General features: G+C 41.9%; 1 protein-coding gene across 9 annotated transcripts in view; it reads right to left on the bottom strand.

The window, feature by feature from the left end:
* Positions 1 to 1,279: 1,279 nt before the first annotated feature.
* Positions 1,280 to 13,894, bottom strand: part of GRB10 (growth factor receptor bound protein 10) — an 89,029-nt gene continuing 76,414 nt past the window's right edge. For all 9 annotated transcript variants that reach the window (XM_035137092.3, XM_088655953.1, XM_035137096.3 and 6 more), the window contains 5 exons: positions 13,157 to 13,273; positions 12,390 to 12,456; positions 11,609 to 11,696; positions 10,430 to 10,523; positions 1,280 to 6,216 (listed from right to left, as the gene is read on the bottom strand). In XM_035137092.3, coding sequence (XP_034992983.1) covers positions 6,070 to 6,216; positions 10,430 to 10,523; positions 11,609 to 11,696; positions 12,390 to 12,456; positions 13,157 to 13,273 — 513 coding nt within the window. In that variant the 3' untranslated portion in view covers positions 1,280 to 6,069. The remainder of the gene's footprint in view (positions 6,217 to 10,429; positions 10,524 to 11,608; positions 11,697 to 12,389; positions 12,457 to 13,156; positions 13,274 to 13,894) is intronic.

Below are 13,894 nucleotides of genomic sequence, written 5' to 3'. Positions count from 1 at the left end.
TTTTCCTTGTGTCTCCTAGAGGTACTTTCTTCTTGAGAAATTACAGCTGTGGAGAACTTAATCCTGCTGTAGCCCAATTTTGACACACATTCCTAAAATGCTATTCTGTTGTTTGGCAAGTGGGGAGAGTGAGGAGCAATTGTCTCCTGGGGAAGCCACTGAGTATTAGCAGTAGGATATTTTGCCTAGATGTTATATTGAATGGATGTGGATTATGTGATCCTTTCCCCCTGGGACTGCAAGTGTTTTTATTGTCCAAGGGCAAACAGAAACCAAAGTGCAACAGCAAGGCCGCAGATCACTAAACCTGTTTAAAAGTTTAATCATTTCTCACGAAATCAGTTGTGAAATGTTCTGCTGTGCCACCCTGCACCATCCTTCTGTTTTTGAGTTGTTCCCTCAACTTTCAGAATATGAGTTAACGTCACCCAGCATAAGTGGCATAGCTTCTGCTCACTTATGGCCTGTATTCAGAAAGTTCAGATCAGGACTTGTGCTTTGAAATGAATTAAGTTTATCTTTTTCACATAATGGTTTCCAAGGTAGTTCATTCACACCCCCGATTAGGGAAGCTAATGTTGGATGAATGCAATTTCCTCAGCCTCACATGTCATCCCAAAGACCACTGGTCAGATTAGCTATTGAGAAGTCATATGCACTTATTGTATGCGTGGAAGACATTATGTGCTTATGTTGTTGGCACATGTATACAGAAACCCTTAATACGCATGGCCAACAGGGTCATCTTAAGCACACCCGGTGCCGTGGTGCAAAGATCCCTTCGGGGCCCCCCTCCCTTCCATTTCCCAGAGTTGTTGACCTTTTCCCAAGCTCCTGCGGGGATCGCTCTCCTGCGGAGGCTCGGGTGGCAAGCTGCACACCCGCCAGCCATGTGATTGACGGGGCTCAGCTGGCGGGCGTGCAGGGAAAGGGGAGGCCGCTGGCAAAGCCACGCAGCTCCTCCACTTGCTGGGGCATCTGAGAGGTAGGCGCCCTAGCGCAATGCGCCACTAAGCCCAATGGGAAAGACGGCTCTGATGCCAATGAGATGCATTGCCAATGTGCAGAGCAGGACCACTCAACACAACCCCCTCGGGCATCTTCTCAAGGCATGGAAGGATCTGAGAGAACCTCCCTAACGGTAGCATGACCCCTATGAGCAGCATCAATGGTCATTTACCCACATAAATAGGGAATTTACTGTAGCTGATGAGTAGTTTCAATTGGTCTGGCAAATGTACCCTCTACCAACATCAGAAACAAATCATTACTAATAATATAAATTGAATACAGTTGTATGAATGTTTATTTCTAGTTACAAGAAACAGAATCAGTCCCTCAATTGTACAAAAATACCTGAAAGATTACAATTAGCTTCACAACACCCCCCCCCAAAAAGCTATTTACAGTTATGAAGCAATGCATATTGAGTAAGAGGTTTTGTCTCTTAAATTAATACCTTTTGCATTCCCTGAAAACTTAACTTTTATTCCATATTACAGTCACTAAAAAGTCTTGCATTGTGCCAATATAATTTACAATAAGCAAGTCTTGCCACTGGAAAGGTGCACTGATTGGTCAAAACGGTCAGGTACTTAGTGCAGAAAAGAGAAGACAAAACATCTAAAAACTGAGGCACGTGTTTCTTCAAGATTAATTCAACAAATAAAAAAACTTGTTCATTTTCAAACACCTACTGTTCTATAACTTACCTAATGGTTTTTTAATTTTATTTTTTTACCAGATGGTTTGACATTTTCCTTCTCAACATATTCCAAGATTGCTACATGAAGTATTTTATTTTAGAAAATAAAGATCACAGGCAAACAAAAACAAATGATAAAAATTCAACAGGCTCCAGAAACAACCCTGAGCGTCCCTCTTTACATTCATGTCATTTAAATACAAAAGAAGTCAAATGTCCTTCAGTCCTTGGTTTTGAAGCTGCCAACCAGCTGTATCTGCTGCAAATGTTTAAGGTGGGATTTTAACAATTTCATTTCCAGCAAAACCAAAAAAATAGGGAGGAGCAATAATGGTGTGCTCTAGTAAAGTAGCTACCACTTTGATGTGGCTCATTTCTTTAAAATAGCTCATTTTAAAGTTGGATGTACAAAATAGTCAGCTATCTACATAGAAAATTATGATAGTCAAAGAATGCGAGTTTTATAAACATGAAACAATGCAAAACGATTTTTTTTAATTTGCTGAAAACTAAGTTATGTTAGGACACAAATTTATCTCAAAAGTCTAAATGGTCTTATTGAAACTAGAGAATGAGCATTTTTAATATATATAGGAGGGGTAAAACAGAAAATGCAGAGTGAAATCAAAGATAAAATTTAGCTTAATATGATGTCTAAAGAACATTGACAAAATATTAATATGCACATATAAAACCAGCAAGTTTCTAATAAAAACTAAGTCAAGTTTCTTCATTTTATATGTAGACATTTCATGGAGGGCAAAGCTACTAGAATGTGTTCTGTAAACTAAGATACAGTGTTTCTATACCATTGATAATTCAGCTGGTATATGTGACTCAAGCTGGTTATTTTTTCTTAAGCTACTCTCACCACTATAAGAATACCTTGTGAATAAAGAACCGCTTTTCCAACTTCAGCCAGCAGGATGGGCTATTTACTACGGTAGTTACATGTGATAATCAGTAGAAATAAATTTTATTTTGCAACAGTAATTCTGAACATTCCTAGGGTGAATACTTCCTGCGTTATAAACCGTGCGAAGCACATCATGTGTGTATTAACACAAAGCACATCATGTGTGTATTAACCATGATATTCAAAGTCTGATAGTCATAAACCGTATGGCAATCCAATGGGAAATCAAACCTTCCTCTAATGCTACCGTGTTTCCCCAAAGACCAGACACTTATAGTTTTCCTCAAGAAGACACACTATGGCTTGTTTTCAGGGGATGTCTTATTTTTTAATTACGCGTCCAGCCTCGCCTCTTCCTTGGCGCCGTCCAGAACTGCGCCTATCACTACGTCTTATTTTTGGGGGAATGGCTTATATTGCGCGAATGCCTAGAACTCCTGCTGTGGCTTATCTTATGGGTATGTCTTATTTTCGGGAAAACAGGTAGCTATCGCCAGAAGGAAAAGCACTGCAATGTAAACATGGAACAAATGAAACATTTAACAAGAGATTGTCCTGGTTCAGATATTGTAAAGCCATCTAAAATGTGTTTCCCCATGAAGGCAGTTGGTAGCATCCGAGTCAACCTAACTATGCCGCTTGCATTTTACTTACCATATGTGCCCAAATTTCAGTCAGGAAACTCCACTTGTCAATTTGGATTAAAGCTGGATCAGATATTATTTGCTCCATACAGCCAATGCCCACATGGAAGGCCTAAAACAGGCCTTGAAAATATCTGGTTTGCATATAATGATAAGCCACAGTTTGTACAACAAATCACAAGTTAACGACGAATTGCTCAACAAATGATCAAATAATATATGGCTTGTTTCTCAAAAGTTTGTTTTGTTTTCCAGCTGCACTCTCCTCGGGCTTCTGCAGCTTGCTGAACACTTTGGTTGGAGTGGGCAAACAAATCATGGTTAAGGAAGGGTGCTTGGTTCACTTGCAATGCCAAAGAATAGTTAAAGCAAGTTAAGATTCATAAGCCTACAACAAACAATGGCTTCACATAATGATTTGTTGGCAGTAAATAAATGAGAAGTTAAAACCACTGGGCAGGCTCATATGTAATGCTACACCATGGTCTTAATAAGCCATAGTTTAATAAACCATGGCTTACCATTGTGTGTGAACCAGGGCCTTATTTAAATGAACCAGGGATGAAACAAGACCGAACCAGTTTGCCACAAACTAGTTTGACCAACTAATATAAATACCTTAGTGCATATATCCCCAAGTATTATGTACTGTAGTTTACTGAATTGTCAATGGTAAATTCAGCAGTGGCATGAAGGGTTGAATATCTAATTTCCGTTAGAAATTAAACAAGCCATTAAACCAGCACTACTATTTATTATCACCCAATCATTCTGGAGGCACTTATGTAACTTTTCTTTGCGCAGGTCTGAAATGGATGGAGAGCAGTCAATGGATTTTGCCCACAGTTTTGTACAGAGGTTTTGGCAATCCTGCACAATGCAAGCAAGATACAGTTCAACTGAAGAAGAAATTATTCAAATTTACCTGACTGGGCATCACTGTTGCCTTACCAACACTTAGGACAGGCATAGGCAAACTCAGCCCTCCAGATGTTTTGGGACTACAACTCCCATCATCCCTAGCTAACAAGACCAGTGGTCAGGGATGATGGGAGTTGTAGTCCCAAAACATCTGGAGGGCCGAGTTTGCCTATGCCTGACTTAGGAAAACAACTCTAGGGGTTTTAGCCAATGTTAGTCACACTCACGAGTAGATCCATTGAAATTAAGGGACATTAGTAACGGAGGTCCTTAATATTTTCTACGGACCTATTCCGAGTAGAACTTAGTTGGAAACAACCCTATGTCTGTGCCAGTGCAGCCATACCCAATAGTCTAACCATAATTAGGAGATCAGGATACTCCATGGTCATATCCCTTTCTTTCAGTTTTGTAGCTAATTATAGTTAGGCTTGCATCTTTACTGCCATTTTCAGTAACTGTAGAGAGACCAAAGTCATCATTTACAGTTACAGGGAACCAGGCAGAGGGCCTTCTCGGTAGTGGCGCCCACCCTGTGGAACGCCCTCCCATCAGATGTCAATGTGAAAAACAACTGCCGGATTTTTAGAAGACATCTGAAGGCAGCCCTGTTTAGGGAGGCTTTTAATGTTTAATAGATTATTGTATTTTAATATTCTGTTGGGAGCCGCCCAGAGTGGCTGGGGAAACCCAGCCAGATGGGCGGGGTATAAATAATAAATTATTATTATTATACAAGGTTAGAGACTTACTTGCAATCTGTGTTTGGGTTACTGAAAATGCAGGTTCAGAGGCTGGAGGGAAGGATAATGCAAACACATGGGGCCCTCTTGAACTCTCAACCATGGTTAGGAGATTGGACAGTGATACACCTGCACAAAAGGCCCTGAGATGTGGTCAGAAGGCAAGGAAACAATGCTAAAAGGAAACCCTGAACTTGTGTCATACTAGGTAGACTAAACAAGTGAAGCCCCACCTCCCAAAGCTGGCTCCAAATACACATTGTCACTCTAGCCTTTGTCAGTGGATTTTCCCAAGGGGTCATGCAGACCAGAGGGCTCTAGTAGGCTGAGAATGCGGGGGAAGAGAAAACACATTCAAGATTAAAATGGGTTAAAACACATTTATGCATAGAATCAGAATCCTTTGCATGACTAGCTATTATTAGTGTCCTGCACACAAGCTACAGCCATTATATTTTTTAAAACCCCAATCACTCTAAAGAGTACATATGTTGGTATGTGTATATTGCCATAGTTGTATTCACACTGTTTCTTCAAGAGCATCAGTACATGACATAGCTGCTGATTTTCAGAGCCATCAAGTCATATTTTTGTCTTCTAGATCCTTGTTAGACTGAAGCAACTCATGAAATACAGGATTTAGATTAATACCCAAATCCTGCATAAGTGTAAAAGCTTTATCAGCTCCTAATATAGGCCATATGCAATATCCAAAAAGTAGGAGTGCAAAAAACAAAAAATAGTAGAGTGTGATCAATACAAAAAGTAAACACACTAAGTCTTAAATTCTCAAGATTATTCCAGGGCAAGAGTTCTTTTCAATAATTTTGCTTCACAAACTTGATTCTGTTAAATGGACCAGCCAAGGGACAGTTTCCAGTTTTGTTTAATGATTTTACACACCCTTTCCTGATTTTAGGGGTTGCTAGGACACTCAGCACCAAACATGTTTAGGTGTTATACAAACCAGCAAAATTTCAGTCTGTTGCTCAATTCATCCTTTTCCAAATCCCCAAGGTGCATAATTCTTGTGAACAACTATTCTGCCAATTCCCCAGTGTCAACCTTCCTTTTATAATATTTCTCTAGCAACTTCCATCACTGAGCAAAGTCGGTCTTCAACATGGATCAAAATAGAGGTCATAAGGCCACACGTATACAGTGGTGTTTGAGTTTACACGGCAAAACTCCCTTGTTTAGTTGGTAGAACTCAACAAGCTGTATTAGGTCAGTGAATTTGGTGCTCCCGTCATCCAGACTGAAAAATATCTGTCCGTCATCTTCACACTTGAGAAATTAATAAAAAAAATAAAACCATGTCAAGTTAAACAGCAATATAACCAAATTAAGGTGCTAACTGATGGATGCACATCAACAAAGGGTGTCAATTGATAGAAGCTTATCTATCAATTGAGCTAATACTTCAAACTTGTTTAAAGTTGGTTTTAACTCATCCACAATTCTGATATTCAAAATATAAATTTCACTATTTCCAATTTTGGGCACAGCAAAGCTCCATCTTTTGACTTAACCTTTAGCCCACAGTCCCAACAATAATGAAGTGCAATGTACATTTGCCCACAATCCTTTTACCATTTTATCATTCCCTTCCCTTCTTATATTGTCCCCACCCCACACCCCACCCCAAGGCAGCAACTTAGTATTACTGGTATAGAACAGAACATTGGTTGCTCACCCTGAAGGTATCCAACAATGGGTCAATATCTTTGCACTTGCCCAGGAAGGCTAGAAATGAGACTAAGTTTTTTTCCACTAAGACTGGTTCTGGAGACTCTTTTGTCCCTCAAAAAGCTTGAAATAGAATGCATCTTGAAAATAGGGAAGGATAACTAGGGAGGAGGAGTCTGGGCAGGCCAAACTATAGGGTGCAAGGTGATGCTGGCTTTGTGAAGACGATATGGACAACATCAGGCTAGGCACAAGGATGGAACAAAGCTTTGGGTTATGTTAGCCATTGAGAAGCAGGATGCTATCTTGGATGCCTCTGCACACCAAACCGAAACGAATCTTCAAATTGACGTTAGAGGTATCCAACAGTAAAAATGTTACATTACATTCTAATTAGGGCATGTGGCTGAGCCAGGAAGTGGGGAGCACATTGAATTAACAGGTGTCCCTTGTTCGGCAGGAACCAGGGTAAGGAAGTCTCTTGGTTGAGGGTCTCAGAGAACCAAGGCTCCACCTGTATCTCTTGTATAAGGGCAGCAGGAGAAGTCAAGAGGGTGGTCCTTTTGGCACTCCATGTATCTGAGCCTTTGTCCAGGCTATCTGAAATCTAAACATGTAGCTTGGGAAGGGGTGGTTCCTGGAGAAGGCAAAGAGGTCTATCAGTGGGTGTCCAAGTGCTCCTGTATTGCTGCAAACATCTCCCTGTTGAGGATTATTTCTCCTAGGTCCAGGTAGCTGCAGCTGAGATAGTCTACAGTCATGTTTTGCATCCCTCCGCATTGGGACGATTACTTCCTCCAATGCTGAATTGAATGCTGTCACATGGAAGAAGTGTTTGCAGTGGTTTGGCCCTCAATATGCCTTCCTGACTCTTGCCCAGATCATAGCTTTAGGAGGAGGTCCAGGGTGTGGTTAACACACATTTGCAGGAGGAGTGGGTGCCTGATGTCCTGAAACACATGGGCACTCTTTAAAGAAAGCTCTCCCTGAATGCGGCGACGCTTGACAATTATCACCTGGTCACAAATACTGGCCTTTGGCAGTAAGGTGCTTGGGAGGGTGGTGGTATAGCTACAGACACTATTGGAAGAAAATTGGAACCCATTTCAGTCTGGGTTCATGTCTGCTTTGAGGACAGAACTGACCTTGGTTGCCCTGACCTTTGGGAGAGGGATGGGGAAGTGCAAGCTTGTTGCTGTTGCTTAATCTCTCAGTGGCTTTTGATACTGTTGACCACAGTGTCCTCCTACCGGTAGACCGGTGATGGCCAAACTTGGCCCTCCAGCTGTTTTGGGACTGCAACTCCCATCATCCCTAGCTAACAGGACCAGTGGTCAGGGATGATGGGAATTGTAGTCCCAAAACAGCTGGCGGGCCAGGTTTGGCCATCACTGTCATAGAATCATAAAATCATAGAGTTGGAAGAGACCACAAGGGCCATCCAGTTCAACCCCCTGCCAAGCAGGAAACACCATCAAAGCATTCCGGACATGTGGCTGTCAAGCCTCTGCTTAAAGACCTCCAAAGAAGGAGACTCCACCACACTCCTTGGCAACAAATTCCACTGTTGAACAGGTCTTACTGTCAGGAAGTTCTTCCTAATGTTTAGGTGGAATCTTCTTTCTTGTAGCTTGAATCCATTGCTCCATGTCCGCTTCTCTGGAGCAGCAGAAAACAATCTTTCTCCCTCCTCTCTATGGCATCCTTTAATATATTTGAATACAGCGATCATATCACCCCTTAACCTTCTCTTCTCCAGGCTAAACATGCCCAGCTCCCTAAGCCGTTCCTCATAAGGCATCGTTTCCAGGCCTTTGACCATTTTGGTTGCCCTCCTCTGGACACGTTCCAGCTTGTCGGTATCCTTCTTGAACTGTGGTGCCCAGAACTGGACACAGTATTCCAGGTGAGGTCTATTGGTACTATTACTTCCCTTGATCTAGATCAGGCATGTCAAACCTGCGGCCCTCCAGATGTTTTGGACTACAATTCCCATCTTCCCCAACCACTGGTCCTGCTAGCTAGGGATCATGGGAGTTGTAGGCCAAAACATCTGGAGGGCCGCAGATTTGACATGCCTGATCTAGATGCTATACTCCTATTGATGCAGCCCAGAATTGCATTGGCTTTTTTAGCTGCTGCATCACAATGTTGACTCATGTCAAGTTTGTGGTCAACCAAAACTCCTAGATCCTTTTCACATGTACTGCTCTCAAGCCAGGTGTCACCCATCCTGTATTTGTGTTTTTCATTTTTTTTGCCCAAGTGTAGTACCTTACATTTCTCCTTGTTAAAATTCATCTTGTTTGCTTTGGCCCAGTTGTCTAATCTGTTAAGGTCATTTTGAAGTGTGATCCTGTCCTCTGGGGTATTAGCCACCGCTCCCAATTTGGTGTCATCTGCAAACTTGCTCAGGATGCCCTCAAGCCCATCATCCAAGTCATTGATAAAGATGTTGAATAGGACTGGGCCCAAGACAGAACCCTGTGGCACCCCACTAGTCACTACTCTCCAGGATGAAGAGGAGCCATTGATGAGCACCCTTTGGTCCTAGACCAGGCATGTCAAACCTGCGGCCCTCCAGATGTTTTGGCCTACAACTCCCATGATCCCTAGCTAGCAGGACCAGTGGTTGGGGAAGATGGGAATTGTAGTCCAAAACATCTGGAGGGCCGCAGGTTTGACATGCCTGTCCTAGACCATCTTCTGTGAGTTGGGAATTGGTCAGGGCATGATCATTACAGTATGATCCATGCTCATGGAGGCTGACGGGAAAAGCCAGCAGCTTCAAGTTTGACATGGTTAGGGAGCATTGCTCTAGGTCAGGGGTCAGCAACCTTTTTCAGCCGTGGGCCGGTCCACCATCCCTCAGACCATGTGGTGGGCCAGACTATATTTTGAAGGAAAATAAGAACAAATTCCTTTGCCCCACAAATAACCCATAGATGCATTTTAAATAAAAGGACACATTCTACTCATGTAAAAACATGCTGATTCCTGGACCGTCCGCGAGCCGGATTGAGAAGGCGATTGGTCCGCATCCGGCCCACAGGCCTTAGGTTGCCTACCCCTGCTCTAGGTCCTGGGCAAGGGCATTAACCTGTTGTGAGATACCTCTGACAACCAACAGCCCTTACAAACACACAACGGACACCAAACATGGGCAAACTTTTCCATTTTCTGTAACAATGATATTAATTGTGCTACTGGGGGGGAAATGATTTTGAAATTTGAATGGTGGATTTACACTTGTTAATTTTTGGCTAATAAAAAAAGAGAGAGCCAAAATTAAAAATTATGCTTTGTTCACAATTTTGTCCCATTTGTTACCAGATATACTGGTAAACAACTTCTTCACAAAACCAAGTTAAGACTAATATATCTGAAATATCACAAAAATTGTAGCCCAAGATAAATCACTGTAAATTAATTTTAAAGATTGGCTGTCACTGGAGATAATCTGGCATTTCAGGATATTATTATCTGAGAAATAAAGGCATTTGTATTGTCCATGTTGGAAAAAATACTATGGCTAGAGGTCTTTCACTGAGTATTACACATGGGAGACAATAAGGGTGTGCATAGGTGTGCTTGGGGGGGGGGAGAGATAAGCAACTGCCCTCCTCTGACTGATGGACCAGATCAGGGAAGAGGCCTTGCCCTACTTAACATATTCCGAGAAAAGTACAGAGAGGAAATAAGAAAAAAAATCTAGTTTCTGAATGCTATCATTGGTTGAACTTTCAGAAATCTTCATCAATAAAACCCACGATGAATTCTGCACTATATTTTTTTAAAGTGCCGTACTTACCGGCAAAATCTGGAAATGCTTAATTTTTTGATGGTGACACAGTGTAAGTACAAATGCCTTTGGGTTACTTTGGCTGTCCCGGAGAAGAAATAACCTGGGAAGCAATATTATACTTTATTATTAAATTGACTACTACTTGGAAATAAATGAACATCTCTGTTTCATTATTTTACCAGCTGACCAGCAGTAAATCACACCAAGCAAGTTGGAGTTAACTCTTTGTTAGCAATCTGCATAGGTGTGTCAGGCCTAATAAGCACAGCAACTTTTCTCTGGCAGGTCCTGCAGCCATGAAGCAGTTGCTGAGACTGAAGGCCCTCCTCACAGCTGCCTAAGTCCCCTCCTCTCCAGTGTTTTTCACAAGCTACCTGAGACTGTGCCTGTGTGCCGCCACCCTCTCCTCTGTCCTTTTCATCCCTCTTCTGGTTCTGGGAGATGGGGGAGCTTGTCACATGCTTCTTCACAAACAGGGCTCCTCTATGGCTCTTGGTTTATCTCTGCCACAGACTCTCCCAGCTCCCTAGGTTCTGCTCCCTAAGCCCTGCTGCCTCTTCCAACACCTCCTCTTCCCAGTCTTCTCCCTCTGACCTCTCATCATTGCCCCACCACCAATTTGCGGGCTCTGAGCCTTCTTCCCTTGGGGTTCCCATCTGGTTCCTCCCACCATTCCTCTGTGTCCAACCAGTCTGTGACAACAGCACACACTAGAATCTAACTCTAACTAATTTGAAATTTGGCTGATGAAATTACGACAAACCTTGCAACCTTGGAAATGCTCATGAACAGTCAGATAATCAATCAGTGTAAGTCTTTTTAATTACCCACCAGCAGGGTTGCAGGCCAGAGTGAGGAGAATTTATGCAGAACATTTGAGCATCCATATGGAAGTGTAACTTAAGTTCCAAATTAAAACCCTGGCATCACCAGGCAGCATGAGAAGATCTGCTCAGGTGATGCTAGTAGACACCATTTTGAGCTACATCCTGTGATCCTACAAACCTTCGGTAAAAGAATATGCCACCACAATTCCTCCCCACCCCCACCCCTCACCAAGGATTGCATGCCATGGTCTTTTCAGACTATGTAAACTCGGTACTTTTACATGAAAATTTGGATGATGGTTGTATCTGGGACTCTCGGCACAGTGGCAAATATCACGTGCTGGGAGGAAAAACATACCCATCCACAAGACCCTGCTGTTTAATAATCCTGTGCGATTCTTCTCTAGAGATTCTGCCGTGAAACCAGTTTTGTGTCCTATGAATAACTGAAGGAGAAATCATTGGTCATTGCTAGTATTCGGCACTGTAGCCCAATCCTTCTATAATTAATTAATTAAGTTACAGGTAGGTAGCCGTATTGGTCTGCCGTAGTCGAAACAAAATAAAAAAATTCCTTACAGTAGCACCTTAGAGACCAACTAAGTTTGCTATTGGTATAAGCTTTCGTGTGCATGCACACTTCTTCAGATACCTGAATATTCTTCAGATATCTGAAGAAGTGTGCATGCACACGAAAGCTCATACCAATAGCAAACTTAGTTGGTCTCCAAGGTGCTACTGGAAGGAATTTTTAAATTTTGTTTTTAATTAATTAATTAATATATCAATATATTAATATTCATACGTCGCCCATCTGGCTGGGTTTCCCACAAAAAATGAATCAACCACAAAAGCCACTGCACGAAACGTTTAACACAAATGGGGCTCAAACTAAACATCAATGTTACCTTTTAAAAGGACAAAGAATAAACTCTGGCTTTCTGGCTCAAGAAGTGCAAATATGGCTTAATATAATTTAAGTTAAATTTTAATCAACACGGGCACCATCCAACCACAGATGAGCACTGAAGTCTGGATTCACCGAAATCAAGGCAAAATTAATTAGTCTCAGCTTTACCACGGAAATTATACGAGATCATCTACCTCTCCAAATACTTGCCAGTTTCAATTTTTCTTACCTGTGTTCAGCATGGAAGGATGAAGAGGACTTTGGCTACCCAGGACATTCATTCTTGTGCTGCGTTTCTGCAGAACAAAGAAGCAAGCACAAAACCTCAGTCAAATTATTAATATTACTATATGCAAAAACAACATATTAAAACGTTTAACCCAGTTTCAGTTCTTCATGCCATTACAGGAAATGTATTTCAATGCATTGAGAATATATATGAAGTTTCTGTAGCTTAAAAATAAAATAAAAAAATTTAAAGTTAAATTATCGATATGGCTTCCAAATCAGCCAAGAAGCTCATTGGGGGGAAAAGTGGTACAGTTAAAGCAAATTTCTCCAATCCAATTTTATTGTTATACAACTATTATAAAATGATCTTTGGGTGAAAAGTGTGTTTTTTGTGTGTGTTTCAGGTTTTTTGTCCACATGGAGCAAGAATCAAATTAAGTCTCTTTAACCATACAAGGAGGCTGCTGGGCTGATAAGCCAACAGCAAGCCATTAAAGGTAAAGGGACCCCTGACCATTAGGTCCAGTCGTGACCGACTCTGGGGTTGCGGCGCTCATCTCGTGTCATTGGAGAACCAGGAGCTCTGACATGGAAATTCGTGGTGCTTCCAGTCTCCACTCACATGATCAAATGTCAGAAGAGCCTGTTGCTCTTTTCTCAGACATTTGTTCATAAATAAATTTACAGTTGGTGGTCGTGACCACTACGCTGACATGGCCACGGGAGGTTATCAGTCAGCACCTGCGTAGACAGAAGCTCCCTTACCCTCCAAGCATAGCCTTCCTCCATGGCGGCACTCTGTGCTTCTGCCGGGTTTTCAATAACTCTTCCTATTTGTCCGGAAAAATCCATTGCTACTAAAGAATTTTCAGATACACTTCTCTGAAAGGAAAATTGTTTTAATAGCATTATCTAGAAAAGACTGGTTGCTTTTATTATTTTTGCATGCTCCTCCAACCTTTCTGCAGATTTCCAGTTTTTAAAGACTGGGGTTTTTTTTTTTAGCTTGCCATAGGCAAATGTTGCTCTGCTGGGCCAAGAGGATAGGAAACGTAAACATGATTTGGGTGATGGGTTTTCACTGCGCAAAGCTTTTGTTAGCATAAGTGTGGATAAGCTTTCATGTGACCAAGAGCTCTCCTTCATGGAGGAGCCTTTTGAATCTGGCTTCACATTTCACATTTAATACTTCAGAGATATTCCTTCCATGACTTTTGAACTCTTTTTACTCCAACTGCTTCTCACGGTTATCCTTTCACACCTAACTTCTAAACTTCTTGGCCTATCTGAACAAGAAAATCTTCAAGGCTGAGGCCTGGTCTATAAGAATCTAGCCTAGCAAGAGCAAGTTTCTATACAGCCGTACCTCGGGTTACGAACAACTCGGGTTACGAACTGCGCGAACCCGGAAGTATTTTCAGCCGCATGTGCAAAGCGCAAAAATAGCGCTTTGCGCACGCGCAAAATGGCAGTTCGGGTTACGAACTTTTCGGGTTACGAACT

This window comes from Zootoca vivipara, chromosome 12 (genome assembly GCF_965207765.1).
Source record: "Zootoca vivipara chromosome 12, rZooViv2.hap1.1, whole genome shotgun sequence".
NCBI lineage: Eukaryota > Metazoa > Chordata > Lepidosauria > Squamata > Lacertidae > Zootoca > Zootoca vivipara.
The sequence above is the reverse complement of the archived record's forward strand: the minus strand, read 5'-3'. Positions and strand labels throughout refer to the sequence as shown.